At 41.7% G+C, this 19,962-nt stretch overlaps 1 protein-coding gene across 1 annotated transcript; it reads left to right on the top strand.

Moving 5' to 3' along the window:
• Window positions 1-313: 313 nt before the first annotated feature.
• Window positions 314-19,561, top strand: TM4SF19 (transmembrane 4 L six family member 19). Its single transcript, XM_044291867.1, has 6 exons — window positions 314-380; window positions 8,567-8,747; window positions 10,498-10,575; window positions 14,936-15,099; window positions 15,564-15,752; window positions 19,396-19,561. Exons 2-6 carry the CDS (start codon window positions 8,571-8,573, stop codon window positions 19,415-19,417), a joined length of 630 nt encoding a protein of 209 aa, XP_044147802.1. The 5' UTR covers window positions 314-380; window positions 8,567-8,570; the 3' UTR covers window positions 19,418-19,561.
• Window positions 19,562-19,962: the final 401 nt, after the last annotated feature.

Raw genomic sequence — 19,962 nt, 5'->3', positions numbered from 1 at the left:
AAACAAATTATATAAACTAAAATATCCATATACAGTAATACATGAACATATACTATTTCATCCCTTATAACATGTATGTGAACTCGTCCTTAGCAGCAAGTAGAAGAGTACATCCTATTTCCAGATACGGCTACAATCCCACTCGTTTACCAGTGTATGTACTGTTCGCCCCTTGTGATTTTATCAGACCATCGCCACATTTAAGAATTCCTCTTTCTGGGCTAAAATTGGGATCTTGTGGTTTAGTTAGGCAGTATATATGAAAGACCACAGGGAAGTTCTTTAAAGTAGAGTGCTTCTGATTCATATGGAAACTTATTTCTAGTACAGAATATAGTGAGTGAATACTGTGAGCCTCTTTGGCATACATTTCTAAAAAGGTGAGTTTATAATATCATTATATATCATTGTATACATACATACATTGTATATATAGTTAATGCTGCATACAGCTATGACTAACTAATCCATAGTACCATATGTAGTTGGTGCCAGGTATTTACTTATCCAAGCCTATTTTAGACTGTTTTCTCATGATAAATTGTACTTTATGCTAGTGATCAATTTTTGGTTGATATGTTTTACCTTTATTTATAAAAAAAATAATAATCTTACATTTATAAACTTTGGGAAAATTAGCAATTTTGTCAATTTGAATTTCTCTGCTTTTAAAACAGATACTAGTAATACCTTGCAAAATAGTTATTAATTAATATTCATCATATGTCTGCTTTATGTTGGCATCATTTTGTAAATGTCAGTTTATTCATTAGGACATTAAAAAGCTTTACATTTTAGAAGCAATTTTTTAAATTTCCCCAAAAACTTCCAAAACCAACTTTTTTAAGGACCAATTCAGTTCTAAAGTCACTTTAAGGGGCTTACATAATACAAACCACATAATAAAACCATAAATTACCCCAGTTTACCAACTGCACCCCTCAAATGATCTAAAACTGATTTTACAAACTTTGATAACCCTTTAGGTGTTCGACAAGAATTAAAGGACAATGAAGGTGAAATTTACAAATGCAACTTTTTTCACAGATTTTTCATTCTAATTCATTTTTTCCTGTAACACTGTAACTGTTAACAGCAAAACAAGGATTTATGTGGTCATAAACAGCTGTATGGGCACACTGCTGGGCTCAGAAGGGAAGGAGCGCCATATGGTTTTTGGAGAGCAGAGTTTGCTGAAATTTTTGGTTGCCAAGTCACATTTGAAGAGACCCTAAGATACACCCTACAGTGCAAACCTCCAAAAAGTGACTCAATTTTTGAAATTCCGCCCATCAAGGTATTGAGGGGTGGAGTGAACATTTTGACGCCACAGGTACTTTGCAAAAAATTAATGAGCAGGGGACCGTGAAAAATATAAGATGCAAGTTTTCCACTGATATGGAATTTTAGTGCCCAATATGCTGTGCCCAGCATGTGCCATCTGAGACACAACACTTCTTGAATTCATAGGCAGGTTCTACTAGGTACTAAAAAGCCATAAACTGCTGTTTGTGTATGCTGCAGGTTTCAGTAGGGAAAGACCACCTTTTGGCTTTTGCAGCACAGATTTTGATGGTTTGGTTTACTGGCACATGTTGCTATTGAACAGCCTCTGAGGCAACAGCACAGCTATTTTCTGAGAACCATGTATATATTTTTCTCTTGATGGAGCTGTGTGAAGGCTTATTTTTTGTAGGATTAGTTGGTCACTATTTATTTCACTTTTTGGGAAGCAGGATAAAGAAAAGGTTGTTGTTGCATTTTGGGTTTTGTTATTGCAGTGAACACCGTGTAAGGATAAATGACTGTCACAGTGGGGAGTGGGGAAAACCACCCACCGTGCGGTGTCAAAGGGTAAAAGGGGATCAGCCTAGCCAAAAGGAGTAATAAGGGAGCAGGTCACCTCCTACAGCATTCCTAATCCTCTCCCTGACTCCTCTCCGTATGAGCAGACCCCGATGGTAGAACGACTCATACTCAGGATTCCTAGAGACCCTAAGTCCCCCTGGTAATCCCTCACCAAGGAGGAGGGAAGAGACAATGTGTTCATCCCAGTCATGGAGGAACAGGAGTCTCTATCTGAGGCCAGGCTGCAAGGAGAGGGGAACACATACAGCATAAGGAGATGGCAGGTAAGCAGTGGCGTCTCTAGCTTTAAAATTTTGGGGGGGGGGGGGGGGCACACTGGGGGCCAGGACAAAAGTAGGGGGGCAGCTATAACAACGATACATTTACACAAGTATGCTTAGAAACGCTGCGATACTTTACCCAATACCTAAAACCGCAATAGAGAAGAAAAACCCCAATCACTCAGATTTCAACATGTCCTAGCTGCCTGGGGATCTGTGGATGACACTTATGGAGGGGGATCTGTGGATGACACATACCGTTTATAGCAGGGGTGTCAAACTCAAATTCATCGGGGGCCGCATCAGCAGTTTGGTCATCCTCAAAGGGCCGGTTGTATCGGACTTATGGGGGATCTGTGGGTGACTCTTATGGGGGATCTGTGGGTGACACTTATGGGGGATCTGTGTATGACAGTTATGGGGGGGGATCTGTGGATGACACATATATAGCATCTTATGCTATGTGTCATCCACAGATACCCTCCATAAGTGTCCCTGTAGTGAATGACCCTCAATACACGGGCTAGGGTCCGGCATCTGCTTTTATAATGACAGCGGGGCCCGTGCAGTGACTATTCTACTACACGGGCCCTGCTCACTGTATAATGAAGCGGGGCCCGTGTAGTAGAATAGTCACTGCACGGGCCCCGCTGTCATTATAAAAGCAGATGCCGGGCCCTAGCCCGTGTATTGAGGGTCATTCACTACAGGGACACTTATGGAGGGTATCTGTGGATGACACATAGCATAAGATGCTATATATGTGTCATCCACAGATCACCCCCCCCATAAATGTCATACACAGATCCCCCATAAGAGTCACCCACAGATCCCCCATAAGTGTCACCCACAGATCCCCCCATAAGTAACCATTAACTATTAGAGATACGATTATACAATCGTTTCTCTAATAGTTAATGGTTACCGTATGTATATAATCGCATAAGGAGCGCTGTGTATTACCGGTACTTACAACTACAAGCGCTCGCCGAGAGGAGGCAGGCCGGGAGGACAGGCGCTGGCAGCGCGAGTCATACGTCATGCGCCCACGCCGCCTGCTTCATTCATAAAGTGGGCGGCGCAGGCGCGTGACGTATGACTCACACTGCCAGCGCCCATCCTCCCAGCCTGCCTCCTCCCTCCTCTCGGCGAGCGCTTGTAGTTGTAAGTACCGGTAATACACAGCGCTCATTATGCGATTTATTATCACTTCCTGCAGGGGCCGCCTGCAGGAAGTGATAAAAGTTGAAGGCCGGCGGCGGCTACGCGGGCCACACGACGAGGTCTGGCGGGCCGGATTCGGCCCGCGGGCCTTGTGTTTGACACCCGTGGTTTATAGCATCTTATGCTATGTGTCATCCACAGATCCACCCCATACCAGTGTCATATCGGGATCCCTCTCCCTATAAGGCCCCATTCACACATCCGAAATTTGCGTAACGGAATTGCGGACCCATTCATTTCTATAGGGCAGCACAACGTGCTGCCGGATACGGAAATGCGGACCCGCACTTCCGGGTCCGCAATTCCGTTCCCGAAAAAAATGCAGACCCGCACATTGCCGCTGTTACGGACGTCTGAATGGAGCCTAACAGTGTCATCCACAGAGTGGCACAGATCCCCCCCATAACCGTGTCATCTACAGATCCCCCTCCCTATAACAGTGTCATCTACAGATTCCCTCCCCCCGTAACAGTGTCATGACATCCAAAAACCCCCGATCCCCCTCCCTATAACACTATAAGAGTATCATTCACAGATCCCTCCCTCCCTATAACAGTGTAATGACTCATGAGATCCACAGACCACAGATCACCCTCCGACTGCTCACATTTGAACATGATTTCTCTAAACGGTAAAGTAAACACTGTAATCATCCAGGCTGCACTGACAGTAACTTTAAAGGGGTTCTGCACTTTCATTTAACTGATGATCTATACTCTGGATAGATCATCAGCTTCTGATCGGCGGGGGTCCGACACCCGAATGGAGCTTAGCCGCACCCACGCTAGTTGATACTAGACGAGACGTCCCTGGGCCAGCGGTAAACAGTGAGAAGGCTGTGGCGCTACTGGAGCGCCGGTGCCTTCTCAAGCAGCTGATCGACGGGGGTCCCGGGTGTCGGACCCTGGCCGATCAGAAGCTGATGATCTATCCAGAGTATAGATCATCAGTTAAATTAAAGTGCAGAACCCCTTTAACTTTTAAATCAGGAAGATTCTGGGGCAGCCGCTAGCCAGCTCCCCTCTCAGACTCAGTCAGAGTCAGATCTAATCTCTCTAGTTAGAATAGAAAGAGACTTAGTCAGTCCACTCAGTCACTACTTGTAAGTTGTACCTTATTATTATTAAGTTAACCTGCTACACACCGTCACCACTGGGTCAGGCTCAGTCCAGTCTGTTCGGTATCGGTAGGTTAGGGTAGGGTAGGGCCACGCCACTCCACACACTGTCTGTTCTCTAGTCTGGGCCTGGCTGGCTTAAAGGGCTTCTGTCACCCCACTAAAGTCATATTTTTTTTTGGCCAACTTAAATTCCTTATAATGCGATATATCAATATATAATGCTCTTACTCATTTTGGTTGGGCAGTTTCTTAAAAAAAACGGACTTTTATAATATGTAAATTACCTCTCTACCAGCAAGTAGGGCGGCTACTTGCTGGTAGCAGCCGCATCCTCCTTTCATAAAGACGCCCCCTCCTCATGTTGATTGACAGGGCCAGCGAACGCACTCGTCCTCTGGCTGGCCCTGTCTGCGTTCAAAATCTGGCGCCTGCGCCGTACCGGTCTTCAGTCGGTGCAGGCGCACTGAGAGGAGGACGCTCGCAATACCTAATATGTCTGTTTTTTTCCCCTCCAATAGTGAATAGATTTATGAGGGGGGGGGGGGGGGGTTATTTTGTCCCACTAGGGACTAAATTTTGGGCGTCTGATTCCTTTTACAGTGCATTACAATATAAAGTGTATTGCAGTCCATTATGACTGTCAGCATTACACTGACATTTAGATCCAGCCTGGGGGAGCCGATGGGGTGAGAGAGGAAGACCCCTCCCTCGGAAAAACCCTCCGATGTGGTGGTCTTCATTGACCATGGCATCTAAAGGGTTAATCCCTTGACATGGAAGTTTTCAGTGATGTCATCAGATATATTAATATACTGTACCTGTAATATGCAATTTTAATTAATGTTGAAAAGATTTTTCAGAAGACTGTCAGATAGTGATAATGGTTGGGCTCTTAGCCCTTTGATGGCCCCTTGGTGGTTTTGAACACATGATCTCTAACATCTGTCACATTTATCACATATAGACACAAATTAATAATAATTCATTCCCCTGACAAATGTACACAGTCATGGGCCCTTCATCATGATCTTACATACCTATCCTCTTATAATAATTGTGACTAATTATCACATTACTGTGGTGTTTGTAACTATACCTATATAGCTATTATGGTATCTTTTAGTGCAACTGATTTTTATTTATCAATAATTAAATAAGATGTCGCACTCTGAAAAATGGACCCCAAATCGGTGCACCTGTGTATTGAGACCACTCACTCAATGCAATAGGTAAATATTAAACAGTGTAACAGGGCACTCAAGAAATCGTGACCATGTGGTTGGTACAGTTTGATATCTTTATTACTATTGTGAATAATGTTACTCAAACAAATCAATTGTAAAAATCGATAGATGAATCGATAAATTATTCGATAATATTGAATAAAAATAATCGATTTACACAAGGGCTCAGGATAATATAGTGCAAATATCGACAGTCATAAAACACAATCTCAAATTCAATTGTTCAGTCCTAATTTGGTGTGTACATCTGGGTATTGATAAAGTCCAATCGAATATTGTTAAGTCCCACTTCCAATTGCAGCAGCGTCCCGCTGAAAATGAAGTAGATAGCGGCGTCCCGCTATAAAATTACTTGCAAGTAAAATTTACCTTATATCAACCGAAAGTTCTCCAGACTTTAAACTTTGGATCCTCTCCTCTCCTCAGAAGTGTCTGTGACACGATGTATCAAGAGGTTTTCTTAGACGACTCTGTGTTTCTGTTGGATTTAACTGCCAAGTCCACCAGATCTCAATCTATTGGTGGAAAGTCTGCAGTGGCGTTTGTAGCAGAGATATTTCGTCGAAAGAGGCTTCCAAATGTAGTCTGTAAGTTGGTCGGTTTGGGGTACTTTGTTCCTTCAATATAAAGATGGGGGGTGTAGCACCAGACGCGTTTCGGGGTCCAAGTTATTGCCCCTTCCTCAGTGGTACCCCCAAACCGACCGACTTACAGACTACATTTGGAAGCCTCTTTCGACGAAATATCTCTGCTACAAACGCCACTGCAGACTTTCCACCAATAGATTGGGGGGAGGGGGGTGGAGTGGGTCTTCCCAGATCTGGGAAGGGGGAGGGGGACTATTAAAAAATTAAAAATTAATAATTGAAAGTGGGGATCGAATTGTATGGATCATTTACTTTTTAGATGATTGATGCAAAAGTCATCATCATTCTATTTTCTTTCTCCATGTAAGAAATGTATTTTAATGGATATGATTTGTAACCGACAAGTTATGCTTTAACTTAATCTGTACATGCCTTTTCCTGCAAAAAAAAAATGATTTTGTTTAAATTTTATTTTTATTTTATAGTGTCTTTTACAAACTGGATTCCAAAAAAGTTGGGACACTAAACAAATTGTGAATAAAAACTGAATGCAATGATGTGGAGATGGCAAATGTCAATATTTTATTTGTAATAGAACGTAGATGACAGATCAAACGTTTAATCCGAGTAAATGTATCATTTTAAAGGAAAAATACGTTGATTCAAATCTTCACGGTGTCAACAAATCCCCAAAAAGTTGGGACAAGTAGCAATAAGAGGCTGGATAGAGTAAATTTGAGCATAACGAAGAGCTGGAAGACCAATTAACACTAATTAGGTCAATTGGCAACATGATTGGGTATAAAAAGAGCTTCTCAGAGTGACAGTGTCTCTCAGAAGCCAAGATGGGTAGAGGATCACCAATTCCCACAATGTTGCGCAGAAAGATAGTGGAGCAATATCAGAAAGGTATTACCCAGCGAAAAATTGCAAAGACTTTGCATCTATCATCATCAACTGTGCATAACATCATCCGAAAATTCAGAGAATCTGGAACAATCCCTGTGCGTAAGGGTCAAGGCCGTAAAACCATACTGGATGCCCGTGATCTCCGGGCCCTTAAACGACACTGCACCACAAACAGGAATGCTACTGTAAAGGAAATCACAGAATGGGCTCAGGAATACTTCCAGAAACCATTGTCAGTGAACACAATCCACCGTGCCATCCGCCGTTGCCAGCTGAAACTCTACAGTGCAAAGAAGAAGCCATTTCTAAGCAAGATCCACAAGCTCAGGCGTTTTCACTGGGCCAGGGATCATTTAAAATGGAGTGTGGCAAAATGGAAGACTGTTCTGTGGTCAGACGAGTCACGATTCGAAGTTCTTTTTGGAAATCTGGGACGCCATGTCATCCGGACCAAAGAGGACAAGGACAACCCAAGTTGCTATCAACGCTCAGTTCAGAAGCCTGCATCTCTGATGGTATGGGGTTGCATGAGTGCGTGTGGCATGGGCAGCTTGCATGTCTGGAAAGGCACCATCAATGCAGAAAAATATATTCAGGTTCTAGAACAACATTTGCTCCCATCCAGACGTCATCTCTTTCAGGGAAGACCCTGCATTTTTCAACAGGATAATGCCAGACCACATTCTGCATCAATCACAACATCATGGCTGCGTAGGAGAAGGATCCGGGTACTGAAATGGTCAGTCTGCAGTCCAGATCTTTCACCTATAGAGAACATTTGGCGCATCATAAAGAGGAAGGTGCAACAAAGAAGGCCCAAGACGATTGAACAGTTAGAGGCCTGTATTAGACAAGAATGGGAGAGCATTCCTATTTCTAAACTTCAGAAACTGGTCTCCTCGGTCCCCAGACGTCTGTTGAGTGTTGTAAGAAGAAGGGGAGATGCCACACAGTGGTGAAAATGGCCTTGTCTCAACTTTTTGGGGATTTGTTGACACCATGAAATTCTAATTCAACATATTTTCCCTTAAAATGGTACATTTTCTCAGTTTAAACTTTTGTTCCGTGATTTATGTTCTAGTCTGAATAAAATATTAGAAGTTGGCACCTCCACATCATTGCATTCAGTTTTTATTCACGATTTTTATAGTGTCCCAACTTTTTGGTAATCCGGTTTGTACATATCTACCTTTGTTCTCTATGTGTATTTAAACAGAAACTTCCACCACAAAGGAGTTTTATTTTTGAAACTCAACTTCTGATGAGCATCATTTATGCATAATTTTTTTTATTACTATGTGCTTTGTATAATTTATTTTATATGCATATATTTATTGTATACATTCTTCTTAGGAGAATGTGTGTAGGGAAGTGTGCCCGCTGTACTGGACTCTCCCTAATGTTATTGGCTATACTCTCTATCACTGCAAACCTTTTCCTCCTCTTCCCAAACCTTGATGGGTCATACTTCAGAAGACACCAGATTAGCCGCTATGCTAGATCGCTGTCAGGAGTTTGGGCAGGAGGACTCATGGTGAGTATTAGAATAATGTAAAGTTCCCTCTTTGTGTGCAAATATGTTTTTATGTTAGTATACGGTATATTATTATATCATATTGTAGTTGTTTCAAGATGTTAATAATAGCTGTAGTAATAAAAACTGATACAACTCATGTGGGTCCTGGTGTTGTTACTAGACTGTTATCTAGTAACATAAAACATACTCAGATACTATGGCAAATAATGACAAATAATGAGAATACAGGGTGTGAGAAGGCACAAGATGCCATAATAGATGATAGATACGTGTCACCGAGGTGCCTGGCCTCAGGGAAATGAACCCTAGGTTACTGACAGTTGCTAGAAGTAGTTTAGCTGCTAGCTGCAGCTGATCCGGGCCGGGTTTCATTGGAGTAGTCAAAGAGCAGGGTGGGATGACTACTCCCACGTATCCAGGCCAGGTGTTGGCTGGCCTATTTAAGCCAGGAATCCCAGGAGAGCTGGGGGTGTGGTTCCTAGTCTGGAAGTGTAACAGACTGGGAGTAAAGCCGTGTGGTGTGTTGCTGTGGATAAGCCTGCCGTGGCCTAATCTTTTTTCCCCCTCTCCAGCGGGTGGTGGAACTCTGGAGCTACAGAGGACTGTGAGTTAGACCATTTCATATGGACTGTGTTTCTTTGTGTTTACCCGCTGAAGTAAACGAGCATTTGTTTAAAGCTGTGTTTGAACAAAATAAAAGACTATTGTTTAAATGACACCTGAAGTCACTGTTTGAGCTGATCCCCACAAGGGGTTAACTGCCTGCTTTATTCTTCTATTTTAAAATTGGGAACAGCTGAGGGGATGGATTAAACCATGGTAGAGATTAACAACCTTTGGGCCCTAATGGAGATGAGGCAGATTGACGAGGTTCATGCTATGACCAGTTGTTTTACAGCCAAACAAACCATTGTGAGGAGGAAGAGGGAGAAAAGACTTATCTCTTCTTGGACACATAGAGAAGATTTCTTTATAAATTTTGCAGTCTCAATTATAATATGAAGTAAATAAGAGCAAAGGAAAGGAGAATATTAGGGATGGAATGAAACTACAGAAACCACAACGCATTGTTAGATATGTTGCAAGATGGACACCAGTGGTGTCAACTGATCCTATCTGCGTATAAGCAGCAGAACCAGGTACTAAACGTGCAGCCAAGAAGGGACTTAATCGTGATGGCAGGACCTGCCAGTTTCACTGGAGATTGAGCAGATTGGGGAGGATCCTGCTGCAGCCAGTTGTCTTACAGCCAGACGCAGCACAGTAAGAAGGAGGAGGAAATGACTGATCTACTGGGACACATAGAGAAGATATTTCTCAATATGAATTGCAAAATGAAACAAAATAGGAACAAAAAAATAGAGGATTTTAAAAAGGTTGTTCACCCCAATGGGCTTTTCGGGCCACATGGGTGGGGGTGAAGTTCTGCCTGAAAGGCCTTCGGAGGTAAACAACCCCTTTAAGTGAGGAATTAGACTACTGAAGCTAAGATGCATTGCTAGATATGTTGTACAATAGGAAAAAAACTGATCCAATCAGGGTGTAAGCAGGTTCTAGATGGTATTAAATGTGCGCCTAAGACCCAATTTAAAGGGGTTATGCAGGTATAATCTGATATTTGGTGTGAAGAGACGTAACTGCGAGGTCCTGTTCATTAGATCATTGAGCTGTGCATTAGCTTGTATCTCTTGATGGTATGGTGATTTATATCCTCAGAAGTTGATTAATGATATAATTTCACTCCTAGGTGCTTCTGGCCAGTATAAAAATCACAACCACTGGGTTTAAAGTAAGAAGACTGTCTTGCTGTGGACCTCGCTTTGATGTAGGTAGTGGGGAAAATTAGGAAAATTTTGAGATCACATTAGGCACTTTGTGAATTGTGTTCTATGGTGTAACTGGTTTAAAGTAAATTACTTTTGCGAATACTCTTTTACCCCACAGTATGTTCTATATGACTGAAGATGTGAAACATAGGAAGTAATCAAAATGACTTGTACATATACAAAAGAGTAAAATGCCGGAAGCATAGGATAAAAAGAAATTAGCTGAGTTTATGGTTATGGATGCAAATTAATGGCTTTAAGGCCTCATGCACACAAACGTATTTTGTTTCCGTGTCTGTTCTGTTTTTTTTTTTGCGGATAGGATGTGGACCTATTCATTTCAATGGGTCCGCAAAAAATGCGGACAGCATATCGTGTGCTGTCCGCATCAGTATGTCCATTCCGTAGCCCCGCCCAAAAAATAGAACATGTAATATTCTTGTCCGTTTTAGGGTACTTTCACACTTGCGTCAAAGTTTTCCGGTATTGAGTTCCGTCCTAGGGGCTCAATAACGGAAAAAAAATGATCAGTTTTATCCTAATGCATTCTGAATGGAGAGAAATCCGTTCTGTATGCATCAGGATGTCTTCAGTTCAGTCCTTTTACGGTATTTGTACAGAGAAAAAAACGCAGCATGCTGCATTTTTCTCTCCGGCCAAAAATCCTGAACACTTGCCGGATCCGGCATTTTTTTCCATTGGAATGTATTAGTGCCAGATCCGGCATTAAAATTGCCTCATTGACCGATCCAGTCTTCTGGTCTGCGCATGCAGATCCGCAAAACACATATGGTCGTGTGCATGTAGCCTAAGGCTGTATTAAGGGGCCATAGACCCTACAGGGAAATTTCCAGAATGGCTGATTCCTAGGAGGGCCACCAAAGCCCTCCTCACAGCTGCCAGCCAGGTAAATAATGATCTCATTCTCTCTTATGCACTTGGCCAGCAGCTGCATTTGCCCTCCTGAATCCTCAGGACAGCAATATACAATATAGTTGAATACTGTGGCGCAGATGGCAGTATTTTCTGCTGCACTGTGGTATTTGGTTCAGCTGGGGCGGTATATTGCTCTGCACTATGATATTGCTGGCCCTGCCTAATTATTTTGCCCCACCTTCAGTCAATTTGAACCCGCCTGCCTGCAAGTGGGGCCACTTTTACTTTTCTTTCCAGGGCCACTTTTAGTTCCCAGTCCACCCCCACTTTTAGTTCCCAGTCCACCCCTGGCTGTATTTACATTGCTTTTATGGCTCTGATGTTTGGAAATACTCTTAACAAAAAACATTTTTTTGAATGCTATAATGTATAGGAAAGTGTAGTCTGCTGAAGCACGTGCTGACATACAGTCAGGTCCATAAATATTGGGACATGGACACAATTCTAAAATTTTTGGCTCTATACACCACCACAATGGATTTGAAATTAAACTAACTAGATGTGCTTTACCTGCAGACTGTCAGCTTTAATTTGAGGGTATTTACATCCAAATCAGGTGAACGGTGTAGGCATTACAACAGTTTGCATATGTGCCTCTCACTTGTTAAGGGACCAAAAGTAATGGGACAATTGGCTTCCCAGCTGTTCCATGGCCAGGTGTGTGTTATTCCCTCATTATCCCAATTGCAATGAGCAGATAAAAGGTCCAGAGTTAATTTCAAGTGTTCTATTTGCATTTGGAATCTGTTGCTGTCAACTCTCAAGATGAGATCCAAAGAGCTATGACTATCAGTGAAGCAAGCCATCATTAGGCTGAAAAAACAAACTCATCAGAGAGATAGCAAAAACATTAGGCGTGGCCAAAACAACTGGAACATTCTTAAAAAGAAGGAACGCATCGGTGAGCTCAGCAACACAAAAAGACCCAGAAGACCACAGAAAACAACTGTGGTGGATGACCAAAGAATTCTTTCTCTGGTGAAGAAAACACCCTTCACAACAGTTGGCCAGATCAAGAACACTCTCCAGGAGGTAGGTGCATGTGTGTCAAAGTCAACAATCAAGAGAAGACTTCACCAGAGTGAATACAGAGGGTTCACCACAAGATGGAAACCATTGGTGAGCCTCAAAAACAGGAAGGCCAGATTAGAGTTTGCCAAACGACATCTAAAAAAGCCTTCACAGTTCTGGAACAACATCCTATGGACAGATGAGACCAAGATCAACTTGTACCAGAGTGATGGGAAGAGAAAAGTATGGAGAAGGAAAGGAACTGCTTTTGATTCTAAGCATACCACCTCATCAGTGAAGCATGGTGGTGGTAGTGTCATGGCGTGGGCATGTATGGCTGCCAATGGAACTGCTTCTCTTGCATTTATTGATGATGTGACTGCTGACAAAAGCAGCAGGATGAATTCTGAAGTGTTTCGGGCAATATTATCTGCTCATATTCAGCCAAATGCTTCAGAACTCATTGGACGGCGCTTCATAGTGCAGATAGACAATGACCCAAAGCATACTGCAAAAGCAACCAAATAGTTTAAGGGAAAGAAGTGGAATGTTATGCAATGGCCAAGTCACTCACCTGACCTGAATCCGATTGAGCATGCATTTCACTTGCTGAAGACAAAACTGAATGCCCCAAGAACAAGCAGGAACTGAAGACAGTTGCAGTAGAGGCCTGGCAGGGCATCACCAGGGATGAAACCCAGCGTCCGGTGATGTCTATGCGTTCCAGACTTCAGGCTGTAATTGACTGCAAAGGATTTGCAACCAAGTATTAAAAAGTGAAGGTTTGATTTATGATTATTATTCTGTCCCATTACTTTTGGTCCCTTAACAAGTGGGAGGCACAGATGCAAACTGTTGTAATTCCTACACTGTTCACCTGATTTGGATGTAAATACCCTCAAATTAAAGCTGACAGTCTGCAGGTAAAGCACATCTTGTTTGTTCCATTTCAAATCCATTGTGGTGGTGCATAGAGCCAAAAAATGATAGAATTGTGTCAATGTCCCAATATTTATGGACCTGACTGTGTACCCTTAGGCAGATGCCAAAAGTACATTCTTTATGCATCTTTCAGGCCCATTTCTCAGCATATACACCAAATGTAGCGCTACAAACGAATAGACCCCAGCTATTGTCCCCCCAAGCATCACTCATTTCCTTTACCAACAGCATCACATTCTTTCATTTCCCTCCTGTGAATGAATCCATGCTACAGTTCCATGCACAGCTGGTAACAGTGAAAGAAATGCAGCATTAAATGAGTACTGCAGCCCCTTCATTCTCAGGATCAATTGGGATCTGACCTCTGGACGATACGCCATCCCTTTATCAATGAGAATATCCCTATATCAATTACAGATTGCACTTCTGATAAATGAATATAATCTTTAGCCTTATTGTTTATTGCTGCTCCAATCCTTCAATCACACTGGTCAATTATGGAAATGAGCAAATTGTAACCACAACTGGTCAGTAAGAACAAACCTTTATGGTGCACTTACACTGCCAATTGTCAGGCATATTATCGGGAACAAACTTTGCTACCAGTGGCATACATAGAGAAGTAAGGGCCCCATAGCAAGGTTCAAACCAGGCTCCCCACACAGGACAGAAGGGTTTCTGCCTAAACTCTTTTCAATGACCTTCGGGCCATTTTTCCACTGTCTCATTTGCTAAAAGTTGTTCCTGACCAAGTTTTCATCTTCAGTAGAACAGGAGATAATCCCAACTAAGACTGAGCCCCCTCTTGCCCTGGGCCCGATAGCAGTCGCATGGTCTGCTGCTACGGTAGTTACACCCCTGGTTGTTTCTGATAATCTGCCCATTTAATGGTGTCACAGACCATTATTAGTGATCATATTACCCGATGAATAAGCCACTTGGCGGCACCTTTACACCGGTAACTAATTGCTAATGAGCATTCCTACGAATGCTTGTTAACGATTATCTGGCCAATTATCAGCCAGTGTAAAGTGGCCTTAATGAGTCTTTCATACAGGCTGATGATCAGGAACATTCAGTATGCCATGGCAACATGCTTCCTATTACCCAAAAACAAGCTCATTTCAGGCGATGACATCGTTTATGTGCCACCAATTGCAGCACGTCACCCTGTGTAAACGGGAGAAAGATGTGCTGCCGATAAATGAAAACTGTTTGGGGATGAATGGTCAGATCGTTTGTCCCAATACACTCAATGTAAACAGCACTTAATGAGACCCAATCAACATGCAGTATCACTGATCGGGGGTTATTAAGGGGTGTAAATCCCCACTAATTTATCCTCGCATGCTGGAGTGAATAATATTTTTATGAACCTATTAGGCAGATCTTTAAGGAATATCCGACCATCGCCTAATGTTTATAGGTTCCTCCATAAAGCTCATGACTGCATTTATTTTCTTTCTTCAGATGCTCCTATCTGGTATTTTCTCCTTTGTGGCTTTGCTTGGAGCTGCAATATCTCTTACGGTCTCTATCACTGGGTTATTCAGAGGTCCCTATTGCTTGTACAAAGAGGATGACGGAGCAGAAAATAAATGGGGCTATCTTAAACTTAATCTATTAAATAATGAGTAAGTTGTACTAAGTTATATTATACAAAGCTATGCAACACCAGAACTGGCAACCTGTGCATTATGGTAGATGCCCAAACGACCTTGAAGAGGTTGAGCTGGTGGTGTGTTCTCAATATACCAATAGATTATAGAATTATTCATCCCTTTCTCATACAATGGATTTAAGAAAGAACATAATATCTATTTGAAATGAAGAATGTTTTATACTATGTTTTGCATTATAATGCAAATTTATGTAATTTACATTACATATAATCTTTGACTGTGTAGGTTTGTTGTACATCTGAGAATATCTGTCATAGATAAACTGGGATTTGAGTAGATGTTCAGTCACCAGTTTCTCACTGTGACAAATACTCATTTATAATATAAGCTTGGTGTCCAAGGTGTCTTTCAAGAGTAGCAGCAATTAGACTCTTAACTGTGCACTAATAAACAACTTTTTCTTTCCTATCTTGTAGCTCAGGGGTCATGGCTCCAGAAACGTCTTCCTGGATTGATGCCTGTATAGAACCTCCAGACATTGAGACATGGCATTCCAGTTTCTTCATTCTTCTGTCTATGAGTAACATTTTACAAATTATCTTGTGTCTCTCCCAGATGGTTAATGCAATTTTTGGAGTGATATGTGGACATTGTGACCAGAAAAAGTAAGCGAAAATATTTCTTAAAGTTTTCTAACCAGTGACAGTCACCCACCAGACATACTGTGGATTGTTTTTTAAAACCACCATATTTAAATATGGAAACAAGAAAAAATGACAAGAGTCAAGTTTTTTTTCATCCATATATATTCTTTGTAATATAAGCCCCCCTGTATCATAACTGCCCCGAAGAGAAAGTGTGCTTTCTAAACTTTTTTTGGCTGCTACAGTCAATAAGGCCATCTTTTCTCTGATGAGGAATTGATACATGAGAACAACATAAGGACCACGGAACTTCACTTCAGAGAGGCCACTATACTGTCTTCAAAATGTGCTTTTATTAGGAGTAGCACAGAGTATAAGCAGACAGGTATTTTGATGTAACTTATTTTAGCACAAGAAATTTGGTTTAGAAACATGTAGAAACAATGACATAGGTAACACAGATGACACATTCTCTTAACGTTTGTAATAGTTTTTTAAGATGTTGAGCAATTTACTCTTCTCCATCCATCTTGTTCCATAGATGGATGGAGAAGGGCAGGGTTAGGAGGCAAGTTCTGGATGACTTCATATAGTGTGAACATGCTGAATGATATCTGCTCATAGGGAGATGTTATACCATTTTCATAGAGACAACCGAAAACAATTAATGGTGCTCTAAGTTCTCCAGACTGTAACTCTATATATGCTAAGTCAGAGTAAGCACTTGGTCCTTCATAGATAATCCAAGGGCTGGTCCAGCTATCAGAGTCTTTAGGGTATGGACTGAGGTAAACACCAAGATTCACACGTCTCTGAGGGCTAGTAGGATGGGAGTACAAGACCCAAGTGGGCAACTGGAATTGATAATCAGTCCTAAAATCACTCTTTTGTAGTTCAGATGAGAATTGTCCTTTATTATACCTACTGTTTATGTCAGCTGTCTTTCCTTTTGTCTGTTTGTGAAGCATTACTTTGCAGATATTGCTATATCTATTTAATTGATAGTGTTCTACACAACTTCTATCTTTCTGAAGTAACTGAGGTACCCTCTTAGGTTCAGTGTTTGATAATTTAGTTCGACTCATGGCATTCATGGGCTGCCCCAACATATTTTTAGTATTAAGTCTTGAGGCATATGTTAGTGGAGCAGGAAAACCAATGACACTTCCATGGCATCCACTTGGTGTCTCTACCAGCTTCTCCACTAGTTGCCCTTGCTGGAAGACAATGCCATTATCAGAACTTAGAGCTTGCACTCTGAATCCTAAAGTGCTTCTGGCATTGCAATACAAGACATTGCTGCCATCTTCCTCATCTACTGACACTAACTGGCACTCGACTGTTTGCAGGTTTGGCACTAGGTCTCCAAATGTCCAAGTCTTCCCATGATCATCACTGCGGAAGGCAAATGCCCGTGGTGTAGTACGACAGAGCTTCCCAAAGCAGTTTCTGCAATCTATGTGATAGGTGTAAGCAGGTAGAAGGAGACGACCAGATTTTAGCTGAATGCCATGTCCTGGTCCCAAGGCAAAGGTAGCCCACTCTGTACATAAAATAAAAAGCAATTAGAATAGAAATACCACAGTGCTTGTAGAGATGTTCACAGTTTATCAGTGCACTTTAATATAAGGGCTCATGCACATGGCTGTAGTTTCGTTTCACATCTGATCTGCAATTTTTGCGGATCAGATGTGGAGCCATTAATTTCAAAGGGGCCGCAAAAGATGCAGACTGCACACCGTGTCCTGTACGCATCTGCATCTCTATTCCACGGCCCTACACAAAAGATAGAACATATCCTATTTTTGTCTGTTTTGCGGAAAAATATGAGCTTTTTCTACTGAAGTGACATGGGACATGCACTCAGCCAGGATCTTTGTTTTGCGGATCCGTGATTTGTGGACCGTAAAACACTTACAGCCATGTGCATGAGCCCTAAGTAGCATTTTCCTCACATATGCAATAGCAAGACTACTGCAACTCAAAATGGGAACAAAGTGCAATTGATGAAAGTAAAAGCAATGTACAAAACATCACGTTTTGTGCTTCAACCCTTTGCTCAGATTTTCACTCTTTAGGAAAACTAAGCTCCAGTTTGAGAAACTTTTATTTTTATGGAATTGCCCTTTAGTTTTATGATTTTTGTGAAGATCAGGACTTAATGAGTAGAAAATGTTTTACATAGTTACATAGTAGGATTGAAAAGACATCAAAGTTCACAAAGTAGAGTTTAAAAAGTCCATCAAGTTCAACAAAAGGATGGGAGGGGATGTGAATTTAGGAAAAGGGAGTGAGAACCAGAATTTTAAGAATTTATTTAAGCCTTTTTTTTTTTTTTAAACCATTCACTGTTCCTGCTGTGACCACCTTCTGAGGTAGACCTTTTCACACATTTACTGTTCTTACAGTAAAGAAGTCTTGTTGCCTCTGGTGACTGAATTTTTTCTTCTCCTGATGGAGGCAGTGCCCCTTTGTCTTTTGAGAGGATTCTATATGGGGCAGCTTTTCACCATATTTTTGGATGGGCTATTTATGTAGGCTAATCATATCCTCCCTTAGACATCTCTTCCCAAGACAAAATTTAAAGGGAACTTGTCACATTGAACATGGCATGAGCTGCAGACATCATGTTACAGAGCAGGAGGAGGTTAGCAGATTAATATATAGGTTTCTGATTTATTGATTAAAATTCATGCTTATTGTGGGCTTTGAAGTCAAAGAGGTGGTCCTATTAATGATGGACAGCTATCTATATTGCACAGTCATACAGGGAAGGCTGTCAATCACTGATAGGAATACCGCATTGACTTCAAAGACCACAATAATCAGTCATTTAAATGTATAAATTAGAAGTTATTCTTAATCTTTCCCACAAAAATGTATATCAAGTTGCTCAGCTCTTTCTGCTGTATAACATGCCTCCTGTAGCTCAAACTCCATGTTTAACGTGACAGGTTCCCTTTACTTCTTTTAATCTTTCCTCATAACTAGGACCCTCCATGACCCTTACCAGTTTAGTCCCTCCTCTTTGTACTTTTTACCAGCTCCAGGGCATCCTTTCTATGAACTGGGGCCCCGAATTGAACTTTGGTAAATTTTGCACATTTCTGCGCAGTCACCTACATGTAATTTTTCTGGGCTCTGGCCCAGGCGGTGTCTGTGTGGGACTTCTTGCCTAACACTCAAGGGTTCCGCTGACTTGTGAGGCCCACTTCTGCACCTTTGTCTAAATTTCGTTTTTCTGGGCTGTGGCCTGGGTGGTGTTGGTGGGACTTCTAACCAAGCAAGCAAGGGTTCCGCTGCTATATGGAAAAAGTAACTCTTGTCGTTCTGCAAATGTGCTGTTGTTCTTCTGGTTTGCCAAAATTTATTTTTCCTGGGCTTTGGCAGGACTCTTGGTGTGTGCCTGTCATATGTCGGGGATTTTGATCTCATTAAGCCATCATTTTTTGCTTTGGTCCCCAATAAAGCCCCCAGAACACCATCCACCCCAATAAAGGCCAATTTTTGGAAGCTTTGGAATATGAATAAGCAGAACACATGTTACGGCGTAGTGTGTTTTTTAAACAAGCTGTTCGTTAACACAATCAACCATAGCTATGCATGTCAGTGTCACTCTGACATTATTTACTATTTATATATATATATTTTTTTTACCCTTTAGTGATTCTCCGATGACCTTCTGAGTCAAATCTGTGACATCACCCCACGTCCTGCCTTGGTCTGAGCTTGTTACATAACACAGTCTTGCAAGATTATGGCCAGTTAGGATCTGGTAGGATTCTGTGGTCCTTCCCTGGACAGCAATGAAGAAAAGGAAGATCTGTCCTGTAAATTCATCATAGATCGGACATGGGTTCATTGAGCGGTGTCCAGGCAAGTGGGCGCTCCCCACTGCAAACATTGCCTCCCACTGCAGGAAGACACAATATGCCTTTATTTATTTGTATATATTTACTATTATGCATAAGGTTGAGCAAAAATATTAAAAATTTCAGACAACCCTAAAAATATCACAAAAAACAAAACAAAATATGATACTCCACACTTTCTCCAGTGACATTCTCTGTGGGGCTCGACTGGTTATCCTTGTGCTTGGCTAATGAAACATGCCGTAGCTATTCTATGGGTGTTTTGACATTTTGAAGCATCTTGGACAACATTTTTAGCGGAAAATAATGTGAATGTAAAATACCCTTCATGTTGTTATGTTAGTTATACAGTTACACTC

This window comes from Bufo gargarizans, chromosome 4 (genome assembly GCF_014858855.1).
Source record: "Bufo gargarizans isolate SCDJY-AF-19 chromosome 4, ASM1485885v1, whole genome shotgun sequence".
In the NCBI taxonomy this organism is placed as follows: Eukaryota; Metazoa; Chordata; class Amphibia; order Anura; family Bufonidae; genus Bufo; species Bufo gargarizans.
This window is presented reverse-complemented; position numbering and strand designations above follow the sequence as displayed.